The sequence below is a fragment of the Epinephelus lanceolatus genome, chromosome 20 (assembly GCF_041903045.1).
Source record: "Epinephelus lanceolatus isolate andai-2023 chromosome 20, ASM4190304v1, whole genome shotgun sequence".
In the NCBI taxonomy this organism is placed as follows: domain Eukaryota; kingdom Metazoa; phylum Chordata; class Actinopteri; order Perciformes; family Serranidae; genus Epinephelus; species Epinephelus lanceolatus.
The window spans coordinates 26,586,768-26,600,429 of record NC_135753.1 but is presented as its reverse complement, the minus strand read 5'-3'; the positions used below and the strand labels follow the sequence as shown (position 1 = coordinate 26,600,429).

Below are 13,662 nucleotides of genomic sequence, written 5' to 3'. Positions count from 1 at the left end.
TGCACTTATGTCAAAATAATGATGTTATGGTTTTGCCAGGGTTGGAAAGGTTGTGTAAGAGCCACTTGAGCACATATTAATATCTGGTAGAAATGTGTGTGTTGATATGACTGCTAGTTCTGCGAGATTGGGGACAACGTTGTGTGTAAAAAAAATGACATAAAGTTTTGTGTTGTTGTTGGGGTGTGTTGCCAAGCAAAGCAGCCCAGGTGTCCCTCTTGGCAGCAACATTTTCCAGCTCCTCCTGGGGGACCCCAAGGCGTTCCCAGGCCAGATGACATATAATCCCTCTGGCGTGTTCTGGGTCTGCCTCAGGCCTCCTACCAGTGGGACGTGCCCGGAGCACTTCTAACAGGAGGCGCCCAGGAGGATCCTGATCAGATGCCCGAACCACCTCAACTGACCCCTTTCGACGGGATGAAGCAGTGGCTCTACTCTGAGCTCCCTCTGAGTGTCCGAGCTCCTTACCCCATCTCTAAGGAGAGCCCAGCCACCCCATGGAGGAAACTCATTTCGGCTACTTGTATCTGCGATCTCATTCTTTCGGTCGCTACCCAGGGTTCATGACCATAGGTGAGGGTTGGGACGAAGATGGACCAGTAAATCGAAAGCTTCACCTTCTGGCTCAGCTCCCTCTTCACCACGATGGTCCGAGGCAGTACTCGCATCACTGCAGACGCTGCACCAAACCGCCGATCCATCTCACGTTCCATTCTACCCTCACTCATGAACAAGACCCCAAGATACTTGAACTCCTTCGCTTGAGACAGTAACTCAACCTGGGCTGTAGTAGGTTTTTGACCGTGTTATGCAGTGTTGACGTATAAGAACGGGTACTACGTGAGAATATATAGACATAGGACACTGAATTGGTAGTGGACCACATGAGATGTTATTTTGGAAGGACTTGGCCTGCTGTTTTGTCTCTTACAAACTAAGTGGCCAAGGAACTTTGGTACATTGAAACGGCCACTGCAAAGTGGACTGAACAAAGAGATCATGACTGTTGAGACGATATCACATTCAACAATGGCATGATCTTGTGATAGTGAGATAAAGTTGGATGATAAGGACACAAGCTTAGGTAGATTACATATAGGCTTTAAAAGATAAGCAGCTACGATACGGCCACTAGCTGCAGTGAAGAAAAATAGACAAACCCATTTCTTTAACCTAGATTTGCATCACTGGAACATTCTTTCCTAGGCTGTAAACTTTAGTCTACACACAAAGGCCGTCATATAATCACAAATAAAGGTATGTTTCAACTGTAAGGCAACGTACGTCCACTCAATCCCCACATCAGGAAGAACTCCGATATTCAGATTTTGTACACTCATCATAACGTATTCATCCATCCATCAGTCCATCCTGACGTGCATTCCCTCTGCCATGCACACATACACGCCCACGCGCTTTTAAAATCACATCGATATTTACATCCTGAGGCTCTTTGCTAACAGAGCGTGGAGAGTTTAAAAGCACTTTCAGCAGCCACATGCAGAGGATACGCACACTGTGCACACAGGCTCTGACAAACCATATTGTTGGAAAACACAGTCGGAGAGAAAGAGAGGCAAAGAGAGAAAATGTCCTCTAACTGTCCCACTTAGCGTTGAGCTTCACTCAAGGGGCTGAAATGGGAACCCTATTTAGACAGATGGTGTGTGTGTGTGTGTGTGTGTGTGTGTAAAGATAATAGAGTGTGTACTTTGTCTGTTGCTGGTGTGCATGTGCCTGTCTTCTTGTTCACAGCTGAGACATTAATTGTTAGGTCAACCTGTGAAGAAAGCACATGTTGCATTTTTTTTTAGAAATGACCATAAAGAGCTTGTGGGCCACAGTTTTTGTTCCATCTTCATTTATCTAACTCAAAGTGTAAAGATTAATGTCAGAGCATGCTGTCTTCATTAACTGTTTGTTGTAAATAGGTATTATGAACTAAACCCTGATGCTTTCTAACCAAATCCGGCCTGGTTGAGTGACTTAAAATACATTGCGAAGGTTGCACAGGCTGCCAGATTGATGGTCTTAATTACGAAAATATAAATATTGCATACTCATAGTGACGTTAGAATGATTTAAAGGAGCAGTGTGTATGATTTCGTGGCATCTGGTGGTGAGGATTGCATATTGCAACCAGCTGAAACTTCTCCCATGTGCCAAGTGTGAACTCCTGGGCTGCATCCCTTAATTGTATACTGCTAACTCCTGACTCCTGACTTGAACCGGAAGTCGTTCAAGGTCTGCTATCTTTAAGGCCGTCTCTTATTCCTGCCAGTAAGGAGTTAGCGTTAGGCATTAGGAGGGATCTGTTAGGTGCGATGAGTAAGGTAACACGAGAGGTTCCTAACAGGAAGTCTTTTTCAGCTTGAGGCCCTGACGTATAAATACCCGCCCCCTACATCTGGCTCATTTGACGAGATGTCGGAGAAATAGCGCAAGTGTACCCGTTACATGCATTCTTTGCAATGAAACGCTGCAATCCACATGCCTACGTGACTACAAAGAGTAACGTTAATGATATTTCGTGCAAGACTGTCATGTTGTAATTAAGTTTATTTCATTCACAACCCGTTGCGTTGTTCAGCGGACTGTCGGTGATGTGTGGCTGTTAAATGTGCAGCTGCTCATGTCCAGAACCACACGTGTTGATATAACACCACGCACGCACACACACACATTACTGTCTGTCCTGCATCTCTCTCTGTCTCTGTCTCTCTCTCTCTTTCTGTCTCATTGTGTCATACGGATTACTGTTAATTTATTATGCTGATCTGTTCTGTACGACATCTATTGCACGTCTGTCCGTCCTGGAAGAGGGATCCCTCCTCAGTTGCTCTTCCTGACGTTTCTACCGTTTTTCCCCCGTTAAAGGGGTTTTTTGGGGAGTTTTTCCTTATCCGCTGCGAGGGTCCAAAGGACAGAGGGATGTTGTATGCTGTAAAGCCCTGTGAGGCAGATTGTGATTTGTGATATTGGGCTTTATAAATAAAACTGATTGATTGAGGCAGACTGATAGGTCTGATATGTCTTATTCACTCAGCAGCTGACTTGTTGAATGATGGCGAGTGGATTTAATAATAGTGATAATTATGATAATGATAATAATAATGATAATGATGCTCATCACAGTGACAGTGGCAGGGCTACAGACCATTCTTTAATTGCGATAAACTTCGGCAAATGACTCAATAACAATGGTAATACATGCTAAAGTGTGTGACCAAAGTCATGACAGCGGGGGGTGGGGGTTATGGCTTTGATCAGCGAATACAATGGGACTTGGGATGTACGTCAAACGCTGGCTCCGTTATGCAGCAGATCCAGCTGTCGCGCCGTCACCAGAATAGGATGTCGCTTTATGTGACGCTTCAGAGTAAGGCTGTTTCATGTCTCTTAATCAGCAATCCTTGCTCCTCTAACTCCTGACTCCTTGCATGTTTTCCTAAGTGGGAGGGACTAAACAGTTAGGTAAGGTGGCTAGATAAGGTGGTTAGCAGTAATTTTAAGAGACTTGGGATGCAGCCCTGGTTAGGATTCCTTCAGTGTTTTAGTTTCTACCAGGAGCCGAATTATCCACAGAGGTCTCTTCCTCTCTAAAACTAACAAACCCGGTGATTTAAACCTCTGAAAACACTGAATAAAGCAATTTCACATGTTAAATCAATGTTTCTTTGATGTTGTTCGGCTCTTCACAGACAGGCCACTAGCCAAGCACTTGCTAATGTGTGCTAACCTTTTGTCTTTGATAACTTAAGAGTTCAAGAGGTTTTTATCGAGAGCCAAATTATCTGTAAAGGTCTCTTCCTCTTCTAAACTAACAAACCTGGTGATTTAAACCGTTAAAAACACTGAATAAAGCAGCTTAACTTCGAAAAGTCAGTGTTTTTCTTTACGCTGCTCGTCACAGAGGGGCTGTAAACTATACTGGTTGACGCAAAAATGCAAATGGCCTTGTCTAGAACCAGTGTTTAGTTTGTCCAGTCTGGTCTACTGTAGAAACATGGTGGTGCAATATGGCGGACTCTACAGAGGAGGACCCGCTCTCTATGTAGAAACAGCTCATTCGACAGTAATGAAAACACAATGATTCTTAATTGCAGGTGATTATACACTAAGGAAAACATACATATTATATTATAATCCATTTCTGCCAATATATCCCCCTAAATCCTGCACACTGTACCTTTAAGCAGCATGACAACATGCATTTCTAAGAACTCAAAATCCTTTGTCTCATCATGTGATAACTGAGCCCACTCATCAGTCTCCACTCTTTGCCAGCCATCTGCTGCTCGGAGTCAGCTTCAAGTCCACCCAATAGCCAGCTGACCTGCTAGCATGGCTGTAGGGCATTCTGCTCGAGTATCTGATGTACCTGAAAACCTGCACACCGGGCGACTGACTGACTGGCAGAGCAGACAGGCTGGGTGACTGACTTGTGGGCTGAGTGGACAGATTATCTTTCTTTGTCGGGGAGAGCATGAGGAAGATGTGCTTCAGCGCTTCACTCTGGGGAAGCCCTCGAAATGTGTTTGTGTGGGTGTGAGCATGTCTGTGGATCTGTGGGTGTGTGTGTGTGTGTTGCCTTGGGCGGATGAATGCAGACATTGTTTGATAGCAGTGGGCTGGAAGAGGAGAGCCGGTGCCCAGAGCAACTGAGGAGGAGGAGGAGGAGGAGGAGAGAAAAGGGAGAGAAAAGGAGCAGGGGAGGGAAGGAAGGAGGGGAGAGGAGGTTTGTAAGTGGGTCGGGGTATCAGGGAGATTCATGGGGGGTTGGGAGGATAGAATAGGCAGTAAAAAGAGCACCCACAGCACAAAAAATGGGGGAACACTGGGTGAATCCACTGCAGGCGAGGATGACACATATTTTGGGGAGATACCTCCAAAAACAGTGGCTCAACAGGAGAGATGGGGAGTGCACATTATACATCTCTTCATTGTTTTCAGTATCCTATCCTATCCTGTCCTCAGTGAGAGTTTATCTTTGCACATTTGCAGAATAATTTGTATTAAGAGAATAGGAAAGGACAATAACAGCAAGGCAACAAGTTAACACTGCTTTTCCTTTCAGTTAGTGAACAGTTAATTGCTCCAAATGCCCACAGAAACTCTTCTGGTTGCCAAGGAAGGTGCCAACAGTATAGCTTTTGTAAAAAGAAAGATTGTAATGTTGACCGCATGAGTGGTTACACACACACACACACACACACTTAGGATGATAGGATGACAGTTAGATGTGTTGTCATAGCTCTCAGACACCTGGTCTTGTGTGTCCATATGGAAGAGGGCTCGAGGCCATATGGCCTATACTGCATGTCCCGCCTAGACGGCATTGGAGGCATGTCTGAGCTGTTTGTGTGTGTGTGTGAGTGTGTGCACGCAGCAGCACTGGAATATTATTTTCTAAATCCATATCCTGGCTTAAGCCGTTGATCAGCAGGTTTTGTATTTAAGTCCTTTAATTCAGGCTTCTCACATGCTTATTTTTGTTTCCTTTGAGCTTTTCCATGCTCATGCAAACCCAAACACACACAGCCACACAGGCGGGGTTGGGCGAGGTAAGTCATACTAAGACATTTGTAATTACCACTGTTTACAAGACGCTTTGACATGACTCACCTCACAGGATGATACAAGACACATCTGCAAGGAAATAATTCAAAATATTCACATGTAAAACTTGTGCTATTAAGTAGTCTGCTTCCACTTGTTAGATGTTTCCCATCTTCATGGCCCATGTTCCACAGACATGTATAAACAACATCAAATCCAAGCAAGTATGCGAGCAGTCTTTATAATTAGCCATTCCACTCTGTCTCATGATCCACTGAGAAAGCTCACACATATTAAGCTCATGTCTAATCCGTTATAATTCATCAGTTGGTGTGTATCTTTACTTTGCTTACCAACACGCACAGCACAAACACACACAGACGCACACACACACAGGGGGATGGCAGCGGTGAATGTGGGGCTTATAAATTGATGAGTAGTTAAAAGAAAAGAGCAAACAGTGCACTGGTGACAGGGAAGGTAGAGGAAGAGAGGAGGAAGAGGATGGGGGAGGGTGTGGAGGACAGACACTGGCGCCCCGCCAACATTGACGAAAGCTGCTTAGCCCACCCAGTTGCCATGGATACAGTAAGGAGCAGCTCCCAGCATGTGTGTGTGTGTGTGTGCCTCTGAGAGAGAGAGAGAGACAAGGAGGGGAGGGGAGAGGAGGCAGAGAGAGAAAACCAGCAGGCAGGCGTTAGAGCAACTCAGAGTGGGAGTGAAAGAGCATCAGACTGCAGACTGGAGAGTGAGAGATAGAGAGGGTGAGTGTATGTGTGGCCAGAGAGCGGACAGAGAGGCAGCTCGAGAGCTTGAGGGAGACGATAGAGTGGGAGCGATAGAGTGCTAGATAATGGAGGTGCAGTCGGAGTGCGTGGAGCCTCCTGTGGCCCCTCAGTGTGACCCCCAGCCCACAGGGAAGATCAACAAAGCTGCCTTCAAACTCTTCGGAAAGCGGCGCACCGGCTCCGGGATGGCCAGCTTCTTCTCCTTCAGGAACAAAGGGGCTACAAACAGCGGGAACAACGGGAATTCTGACAATGGGAATTCTTTGAATGGAAACAGCTCGGCGGCATCAGTGGAGCTGGTTAGGAGCAAAACCCACGATGGACTAACGAGCTCTAACAACGATGCTGATGGACAGAGAGGGGAGGGGCTTGCTAGCCTGGAGGCGGGGCCGGTCAGGTCCCTCAGCAAATCGTTGAGTTTTTTTTCTTTACTCCGACGTGGGAGTTTTCGGTCGAGTGAAAATGGAGGGGCAGGGCTTGTCAGAAGAGGGAGGGGTCTAAAGGGCTTTTTTAGCAGCATGCGATGGAGACGCAAGGAAAAAACAAACGAAGCAGATGGGGAAGAGGTGGAGCGGAAGACGGAGAAGGATGGGAATACTGCCGACTCTGAAAAGGTAAAGGATATTACTCTCACCCTTGAACCGCCTCCGCATCATCACCAAGTGGATTGTGGGAATGCAGAGGCAGAACCTAACGTAGAGACTCCCACCACTAGTGTTACCATGACACCCCCACACTGTGTTACCATGCCAGGGCCATCTGGCGAGTCAGACTCCCCCTTTCCTTACACACCCACCGACTCGCCACTGCGCCCTCCAATCCAAAAAGCCAAAGCCTCAATTTCCAGCCTCACCCCCTCCCTCGCTACACCCCCTTTGGATCGCTGCAGCACAGGCGACCCACCCTCAGAACCCTCAGTGGACCGCCTCTGCTCTCTCCTCTTCACCGACGTCACATCCCTCAAGAGCTTTGATTCACTGACAGGCTGTGGGGACATTATTGCTGACGCAGACGAGGAGGGGCCGGCGGGGAACGGGGGCAGTGGCACCAGCAGTAGCAGCAGTGGGGGAGGAGGGGGGAGTGTGGGAGCAAGCGTTGGGAGAGCTGTTGGCATCACCAGTGTCACGTCTCGTGGCTCCCCAACCAAACCCTCTCTACCTTCGCAGCTGACCCAGCCCATGTTCTCTGTTTCCGCAAGCTCAGTGCCTTCTTCTCTCCCAGCCCGGGCCCGGGCGCCACCTCCACCACAGCAGCACCCACCCGGTAGCGGTGTGGTGGCCTACATGGGTGGAGGGGAAGAAATGGCAAGTCCAGAAGGAGTAGACGATGCAGACATGCAGGGGCTCTGGCACATGCTGCCCTCCACAGGTGACAACTCCCCTGCTTTGCCGCGATCGCACCAACCTTCCTCCACTACACCGACTTCCACTTATCCCCCTCGTGCCACCTCCAACCCTGCCAGCAGCCACCTGCCCTCGGCCCACAGCAGGAGCGCAGACCGAAAGGTTCCCCAAGTGAAGGCTCTGGGGCTTAGCAAGATTCCAGTAGTTGGTGCAGCGGGAGGCCGGGCAGCTAAACCCCCCCTCCCTCACACACATGGCCGTCACCCCACGTCACCTGGTGAAAAAGAGCCACTTAGTGATGAGGGTTACTGGGACACACCCTCAGCAACACCCACTGCAACACCTGATGAGACCGGGCTACAGCGTAACCAGAAGATGGCCCTATCACGCGACAGTTGCTCTGGAGACCACCTGTATGACCTTTACAACGACCCTGAGGAGGAAGGAGGGAATGAACAGCAGGAGGATGATGAAGATTTAAAGAGCACTCCCTCTCCATCCACTGAATACAAACTGAGCCCCACTTCCCATACAACTCCTCCGTCCTCCTCCTCCTCTTCCTCCTTCCAATCTATGAAAGGCAGCACCAGCCTTCCTCGGGAATCCAAGATCCCAGTGAGCAGCAGACAAACCCCACCTCCCCACTCAGTAAGCCAGTCAGCCCTCTCGTCTGTTCTGGAGGCTGAATCCCCTCCGCCAAAGACCCAGGCGCCTCCCCCGGCCCGCACCAGAATCCCCGTATCCAAGGTGCCCGTCCGTCGTTCTGGAAACAAACCTGGCAGCACAACCAGAGGAACTGCCCACAAGAAGTAACTCCCGTCAAACGGGTCGTTCTCGCCTACTAACATGCGGACTTCAGTGCTGTTTACGCAGAGCCAAAAGTTTTCCCAGACCAAGAAAAATGTTGAGCTGCAGAGTTAACAGCCTATAAATTCCTCTCAAATCTTAAAAGCTCTCATTCCTTAGGTGTTTTGGCTTACGGCAGGCTAGAATAGAATAAGTGCTTTTGTTCACTTGAGAAAGTCACGAGGAGACTCCAAAAAGCTTGGTTAACACTTCACCGCCCTCACTGGAACTTTGGAGGTTGACTCTTGACAATCCACGGACTCGCAATAGACACATTTGCCTTGTAACTTCCTGGAAAAAGCTCCTGACCTGCTGAGAGTTCAACAGCTCATGACTGCACACTGCAAAAAGAAGAAGAAGAAGAAGAAGAAGAAGAAAAAACAGCAGAGCACCTTTTATCTTTGACATTTTTCTTATGGAACTCCACGTGGCATAACTTAATTTGCTCATACGGACCTAATCTAATCATTTTGAGTTTGTCTTCTTGTCTAATCTGTAACAAATTACCTCCTAATCCTTTGATTTAGAGCCAAAGTGAAACAAGAAAACAGTCTTCACTTCACAGCCTCTGATAGTCTTGAACAGACTCTCTGATATCCACAGCCTGGAATAACCCAATGTTTTTTTTTGTTTGGCTGTCGTATGTGTTTTTTGCTTTTTGAAGATGGTCTTCTCCCGACCACACACTGATTAATAAACTGTATGTGCAAGAGTACGAATTAAAACTGAGATCTGGTTTTATAACTCACCTACTTTGCAGCTACAAATGTGGCAGAGCTGCCCACACATTACGGTACATTGTGTTTTTTGGAGGTGGAGATCTCCTCTGTTTTGATTGGTTGTTATTATTATAATTATTATTATTATTATTGTGGATGGACTAAGTTTCAGCCTGTTGCATCTGGATCTCACTTATACCTGACTGCATCACAGGATGTCGATCTCTGGGATTTACAACTGTTGAATTACCAATGGAACCCTGCAAAGCTATCGCAATACTCGACCTGGAGGGATCCCTTGCACTGATGCATCAACACACACATATACGCACACACATACAAAACCAGACATGCACTCACACATGTTCTCTCCCTCTCCGCATGCAGTGCCACACATACAGGCACAAAGGTCAGGGAACATCATCTGATACTGAACGACCTTAGTTCCACTGTTCAACCTTCGTCTTTGTAGCTACACTGGATGACTCTCTTCTCTAAAGACACGTGCACAACCGATTTTTTCTAGTCAGTACTTTCTTCTTCACTGGATTTCATACTGTTTTTATAGGCTCCTCCTTCCTAAGTCATACTGCTCGGATCTTAAACTGTGATCGCACCAGCTTCTTAACGCTCTGTTCTTTCTGTTCTTCTCTACTAACATACTGTATGGGCTGATGTGAGCGGATGACAGGGAGGCATCCTTGCTGTCAGTTTTAAAGAGCCAGAATATGCCTGCAGGTTTTTTTTAATAGGCTGTGACCCAAAAAAAGAAAGACAAGGAAAATCTGTCAGGGTTTGAGTCATACCTATCTGGATCACAGCTGAAAATACAAAGCAAAACATGGGGACTAATGCTAAATCAGTCCTTCACCCTTCCTGGCTGTTGTACAAATAAACACTGTACAACTTTATTCTGGGAACCACCGCAGCTGTGTGTGAATCTGAATGTAGCTTGACATCATTGTAGATTATTGGTCAGCATATATATTTCCTCTTTGTCCCTCTTTTGTGGGGGCAAGACAAATGGCGGAGCTTACTGTTTTCTAAGTCCCCCATGCTCTGAAAAATGAAGACAAACTGCTGCACAGTGTGTTGAGCCTTGCAAAGCACCACTTGTTTAAAGAATGAGGGGGTGTATTGCAGTCCTAAAAGGCCTTTGTCAGTGATTCAGTGAGACAAGTTACAGGGAGCGGAGTGTTCCCTACCCTTTAGTCAAAGAGAGGGGTTTTCATAGGGAGAGACATTCGAGACGATGCGAGTTTTCTCTAACCGCAAGGGTACCAAATGATACGTGAGGGTCACTGTAGTTTGCGATAGCTTTCCATCTCATTTAGAATGTGATGATTGATCCACAACGCTGCTCCAGGTTCAGATATCTTTCAAGGACAGGCCGTGGGGTAACCTGATCCCAGGTCTGCAGTAAGTGTGTTTCTCACCCGATAAAAAGGACAGGCTAAAGGTCATTTGGGGAGCGGAGAAATGTTTTCTACATTCCCTACACTGTGCTTTTTATCTCTTTTGATTAAGTATGCAATCATTGTCATTCTCCAGGAGTGATTCAAGGAAAGGGATGCTGAATTAAGGGTGATTGAAATGCGTATCAATCTAAGCCTTGAAATTTCCTGGTGAAAAATAATAAGACAGCAGTGGTTACGCTTGTGGATATTTGACCAAAACAGTTGCCTGAAGACTCCCAAAATCATAGTTTTACTTTATGACACTGCCAGTAATCAAATAGTATTGATATTAAGATTAAGAGAGAGCAGGAAGCCATGAACTAAACCAGGAGTGATGATTATGCATCTTATGTTTAAAAGGGTTTTGTTTAAATATGGCGTCCTCCTCGGTTGATGTCCCACATGCTGCAGTTTGGTGTGTATATAGAGCTTTTCCCTCCACTTCCTCCGAGTATGACAGTGAAAACTAAAGTTAATCCTTTGGGTAACTTGACCTCCTGCATTGGCCTTCAAACAGTAACGACATCAACCACAGAGGCCACCATATTGCCACCTGGCTCAGTTCCTTGTATTTCTTTTTCCCCCAGATACTTCTCACCTTTCTTTCTGTTTACAAATCTGGGCCTTCATGTGGTCATTCGCTGTGACGAAAAGCACATCATGTTTTCCTTTCTTTTTGTTATCGTTTGTCTGCTCATGGTGTGAAATCTTTCCACTTTTCATATTTAATGAATAAAACTGTTTGCGCTGATAGTCCCGACTCTTTGTAACTACATTCAGACAAAAATCCATACACTGAAATGTCAGAGGCTTTGTGTGCTTGTATAATTGGAGCAACACCAGATAGAGCCCCTCTCTCATCAGCTCACCCTCCTCTGTTCCCCCCCCCCCCACACACATCCTGGTGACTTTAATCCCCAAGGAGTAGGCTGGGTGGGAGAGAGGGTGAGAAACAGAGATGCTTTTGTTGATGTGCAGCGTGTGGCGTTTGTGTTGTGGTGTCGCACTTGGAGAGAGAGCTGCTTGGCTTGGGAGTAAGAGGTTATCAATACATTTTATTGATCCCTGAGATGAAAGCCTGATGGATGTGTCATTGTCTGCTGTGGGTCCCTCGTGGGAAAAGACACATAGAGACAGGGACAGACAGCCGATATGATGACAAAGACAGGCAGCTGATGCATGTGGATTTGGAACCTGTGTGTGTGTATGTGTGTGTCCTGAATATAGATGAAAGGGAGGGTCTCATTGTTTCGAGGAGGACACATGTTGCTAGAGAAAGCTTGTATGTTGTTGTGGTGTGGGTGCGCATGCATGTGTAGTGGGAGGAGGATTTGGTGCAGTGCGAATCCCCTTTGTAATGGTGCAGCAAACCCCCCTCCCTCTCCATCCAGCTCCCTCTCTCCGTTTCTGCACGCTGAGGTTTATGTAAAAGCCTTACGTAAGACCATAACACTCACTTGTCCCAGCCCACCAGATCAAAGCTAGTGATGCTGACAGTGAGAATGGTCCGTGCTTGCGCGCGTGTGTCGGCTGATCTCATCATTAATCTGCTGCTGCTGCTGCTGCTGTTTGGGTGCTGGATGTGGACACTCAACCTCATTGTGAGCCATGTTTGTGTGCGTGTTTGTTTTGGTGCATAAATCTGGTATAAGGGCATGACAAGGAGGATTTAGTTTGAGCTGAACAACAAAGTTCTTATACAAGCCACTGAGGAGAGAGGAGAGGACAGGAGGAAGGAAGAAATGCAGAAGAAAAGTGGGAGAACAGCATTTATTATAAATGTGAATGAAGGTTTGTTTGGCTTTGGTGCTCTTTAAAAAAGCTTTTAGCTAGCCGATAATAACTTATGATAAACAGCAGCCACAAGTTGCAATAACAGTAATGGTGTGCTAAAATGTAGCGTCACAGTAACACAAGAAGACAAGACTCATTAAAGCAAGAAGTCAAAGCTGCACCCACCCACACCCGTTAATAAAAGTCCTGTGACCTGACTCCCACCCACGATCAAACACACAGGCTACAGCCACTCTCAAAGACCAATTCAAGAAGCTTTGTAATAACAGATGCTTGTGGAGAAAAGCTCCAGCACAGAGAGAGTAGAGTGAAGGTCATACTGTTGCTTCTAAAAAATGATATCATGATGGTAGGTAGGGTTTGCATGCCCTGATAAACGTGTGTGTGTGTGTGTGTGTGTGTGTATGATGGAGCCCTGAGCACCATTCAAAAGCTAAACCCCACATTTCTCATGGCAGCCTCTCGACAGCCGTTCCCATAGTAACTCCAGTAGGTCAACCAATGAAAAGAGGGGGCTGGGCAGGAAGGAGGATGGGCGAGTGTTTGGGGGGGGGGGGGGGGGGGTGACACAGTGTGTGAGAGACGTGATTGGAGTTGAACTGGTGCAGTAAAACATTTTGACAGATAAAAACACACACACACACACACACACACACACACTAACCTACAAGTTGAAATGCAAATATATTTTTGTCATAGACAAAAAACAACAACAGGAGCATCAACAAAAGTGCTCTGACCTTTAACACACATCCTCTAAACACATCAATTCCTCATATAAAAGGTCATTCTGCACCACCGTGTTTCACCTCTACGACCTCATGGGACGCCCCCCCCCCCCCCCGCCCCCGCCACCTCCTCCACTACCTCCACCTTTTCTCTTTGTCCTCGTCATCTTCCCTCACTTCTCTCGCTCTCTCCCGTAGGATGCCAGAGTTCCTCTCAGGGCAATGTTGTGTAATCGTTTCACTTGTCAATAATTCAACGGACAAGCTTTTGACTCTGTGAATGGGCGGATCTGTTCGGCACACCGTGAAGACGGCACAGTGTGATGCTGAGTGTGAATCTGGGGTACAACCATAAAGGATGAACAGGCATGTGTTTCTCTACAGTGGAGAATTCTGACTTTGAAACAACAAAACGCCAGGAAACAAGA

At 46.8% G+C, this 13,662-nt stretch overlaps 1 protein-coding gene across 1 annotated transcript; it reads left to right on the top strand.

Annotated features, from left to right (window-relative positions):
* Window positions 1–6,243: 6,243 nt before the first annotated feature.
* On the top strand, window positions 6,244–11,465 carry amer2 (APC membrane recruitment protein 2). Its single transcript, XM_033639339.2, has one exon. It carries the CDS (start codon window positions 6,413–6,415, stop codon window positions 8,501–8,503), a length of 2,091 nt encoding a protein of 696 aa, XP_033495230.2. The 5' UTR covers window positions 6,244–6,412; the 3' UTR covers window positions 8,504–11,465.
* Window positions 11,466–13,662: the final 2,197 nt, after the last annotated feature.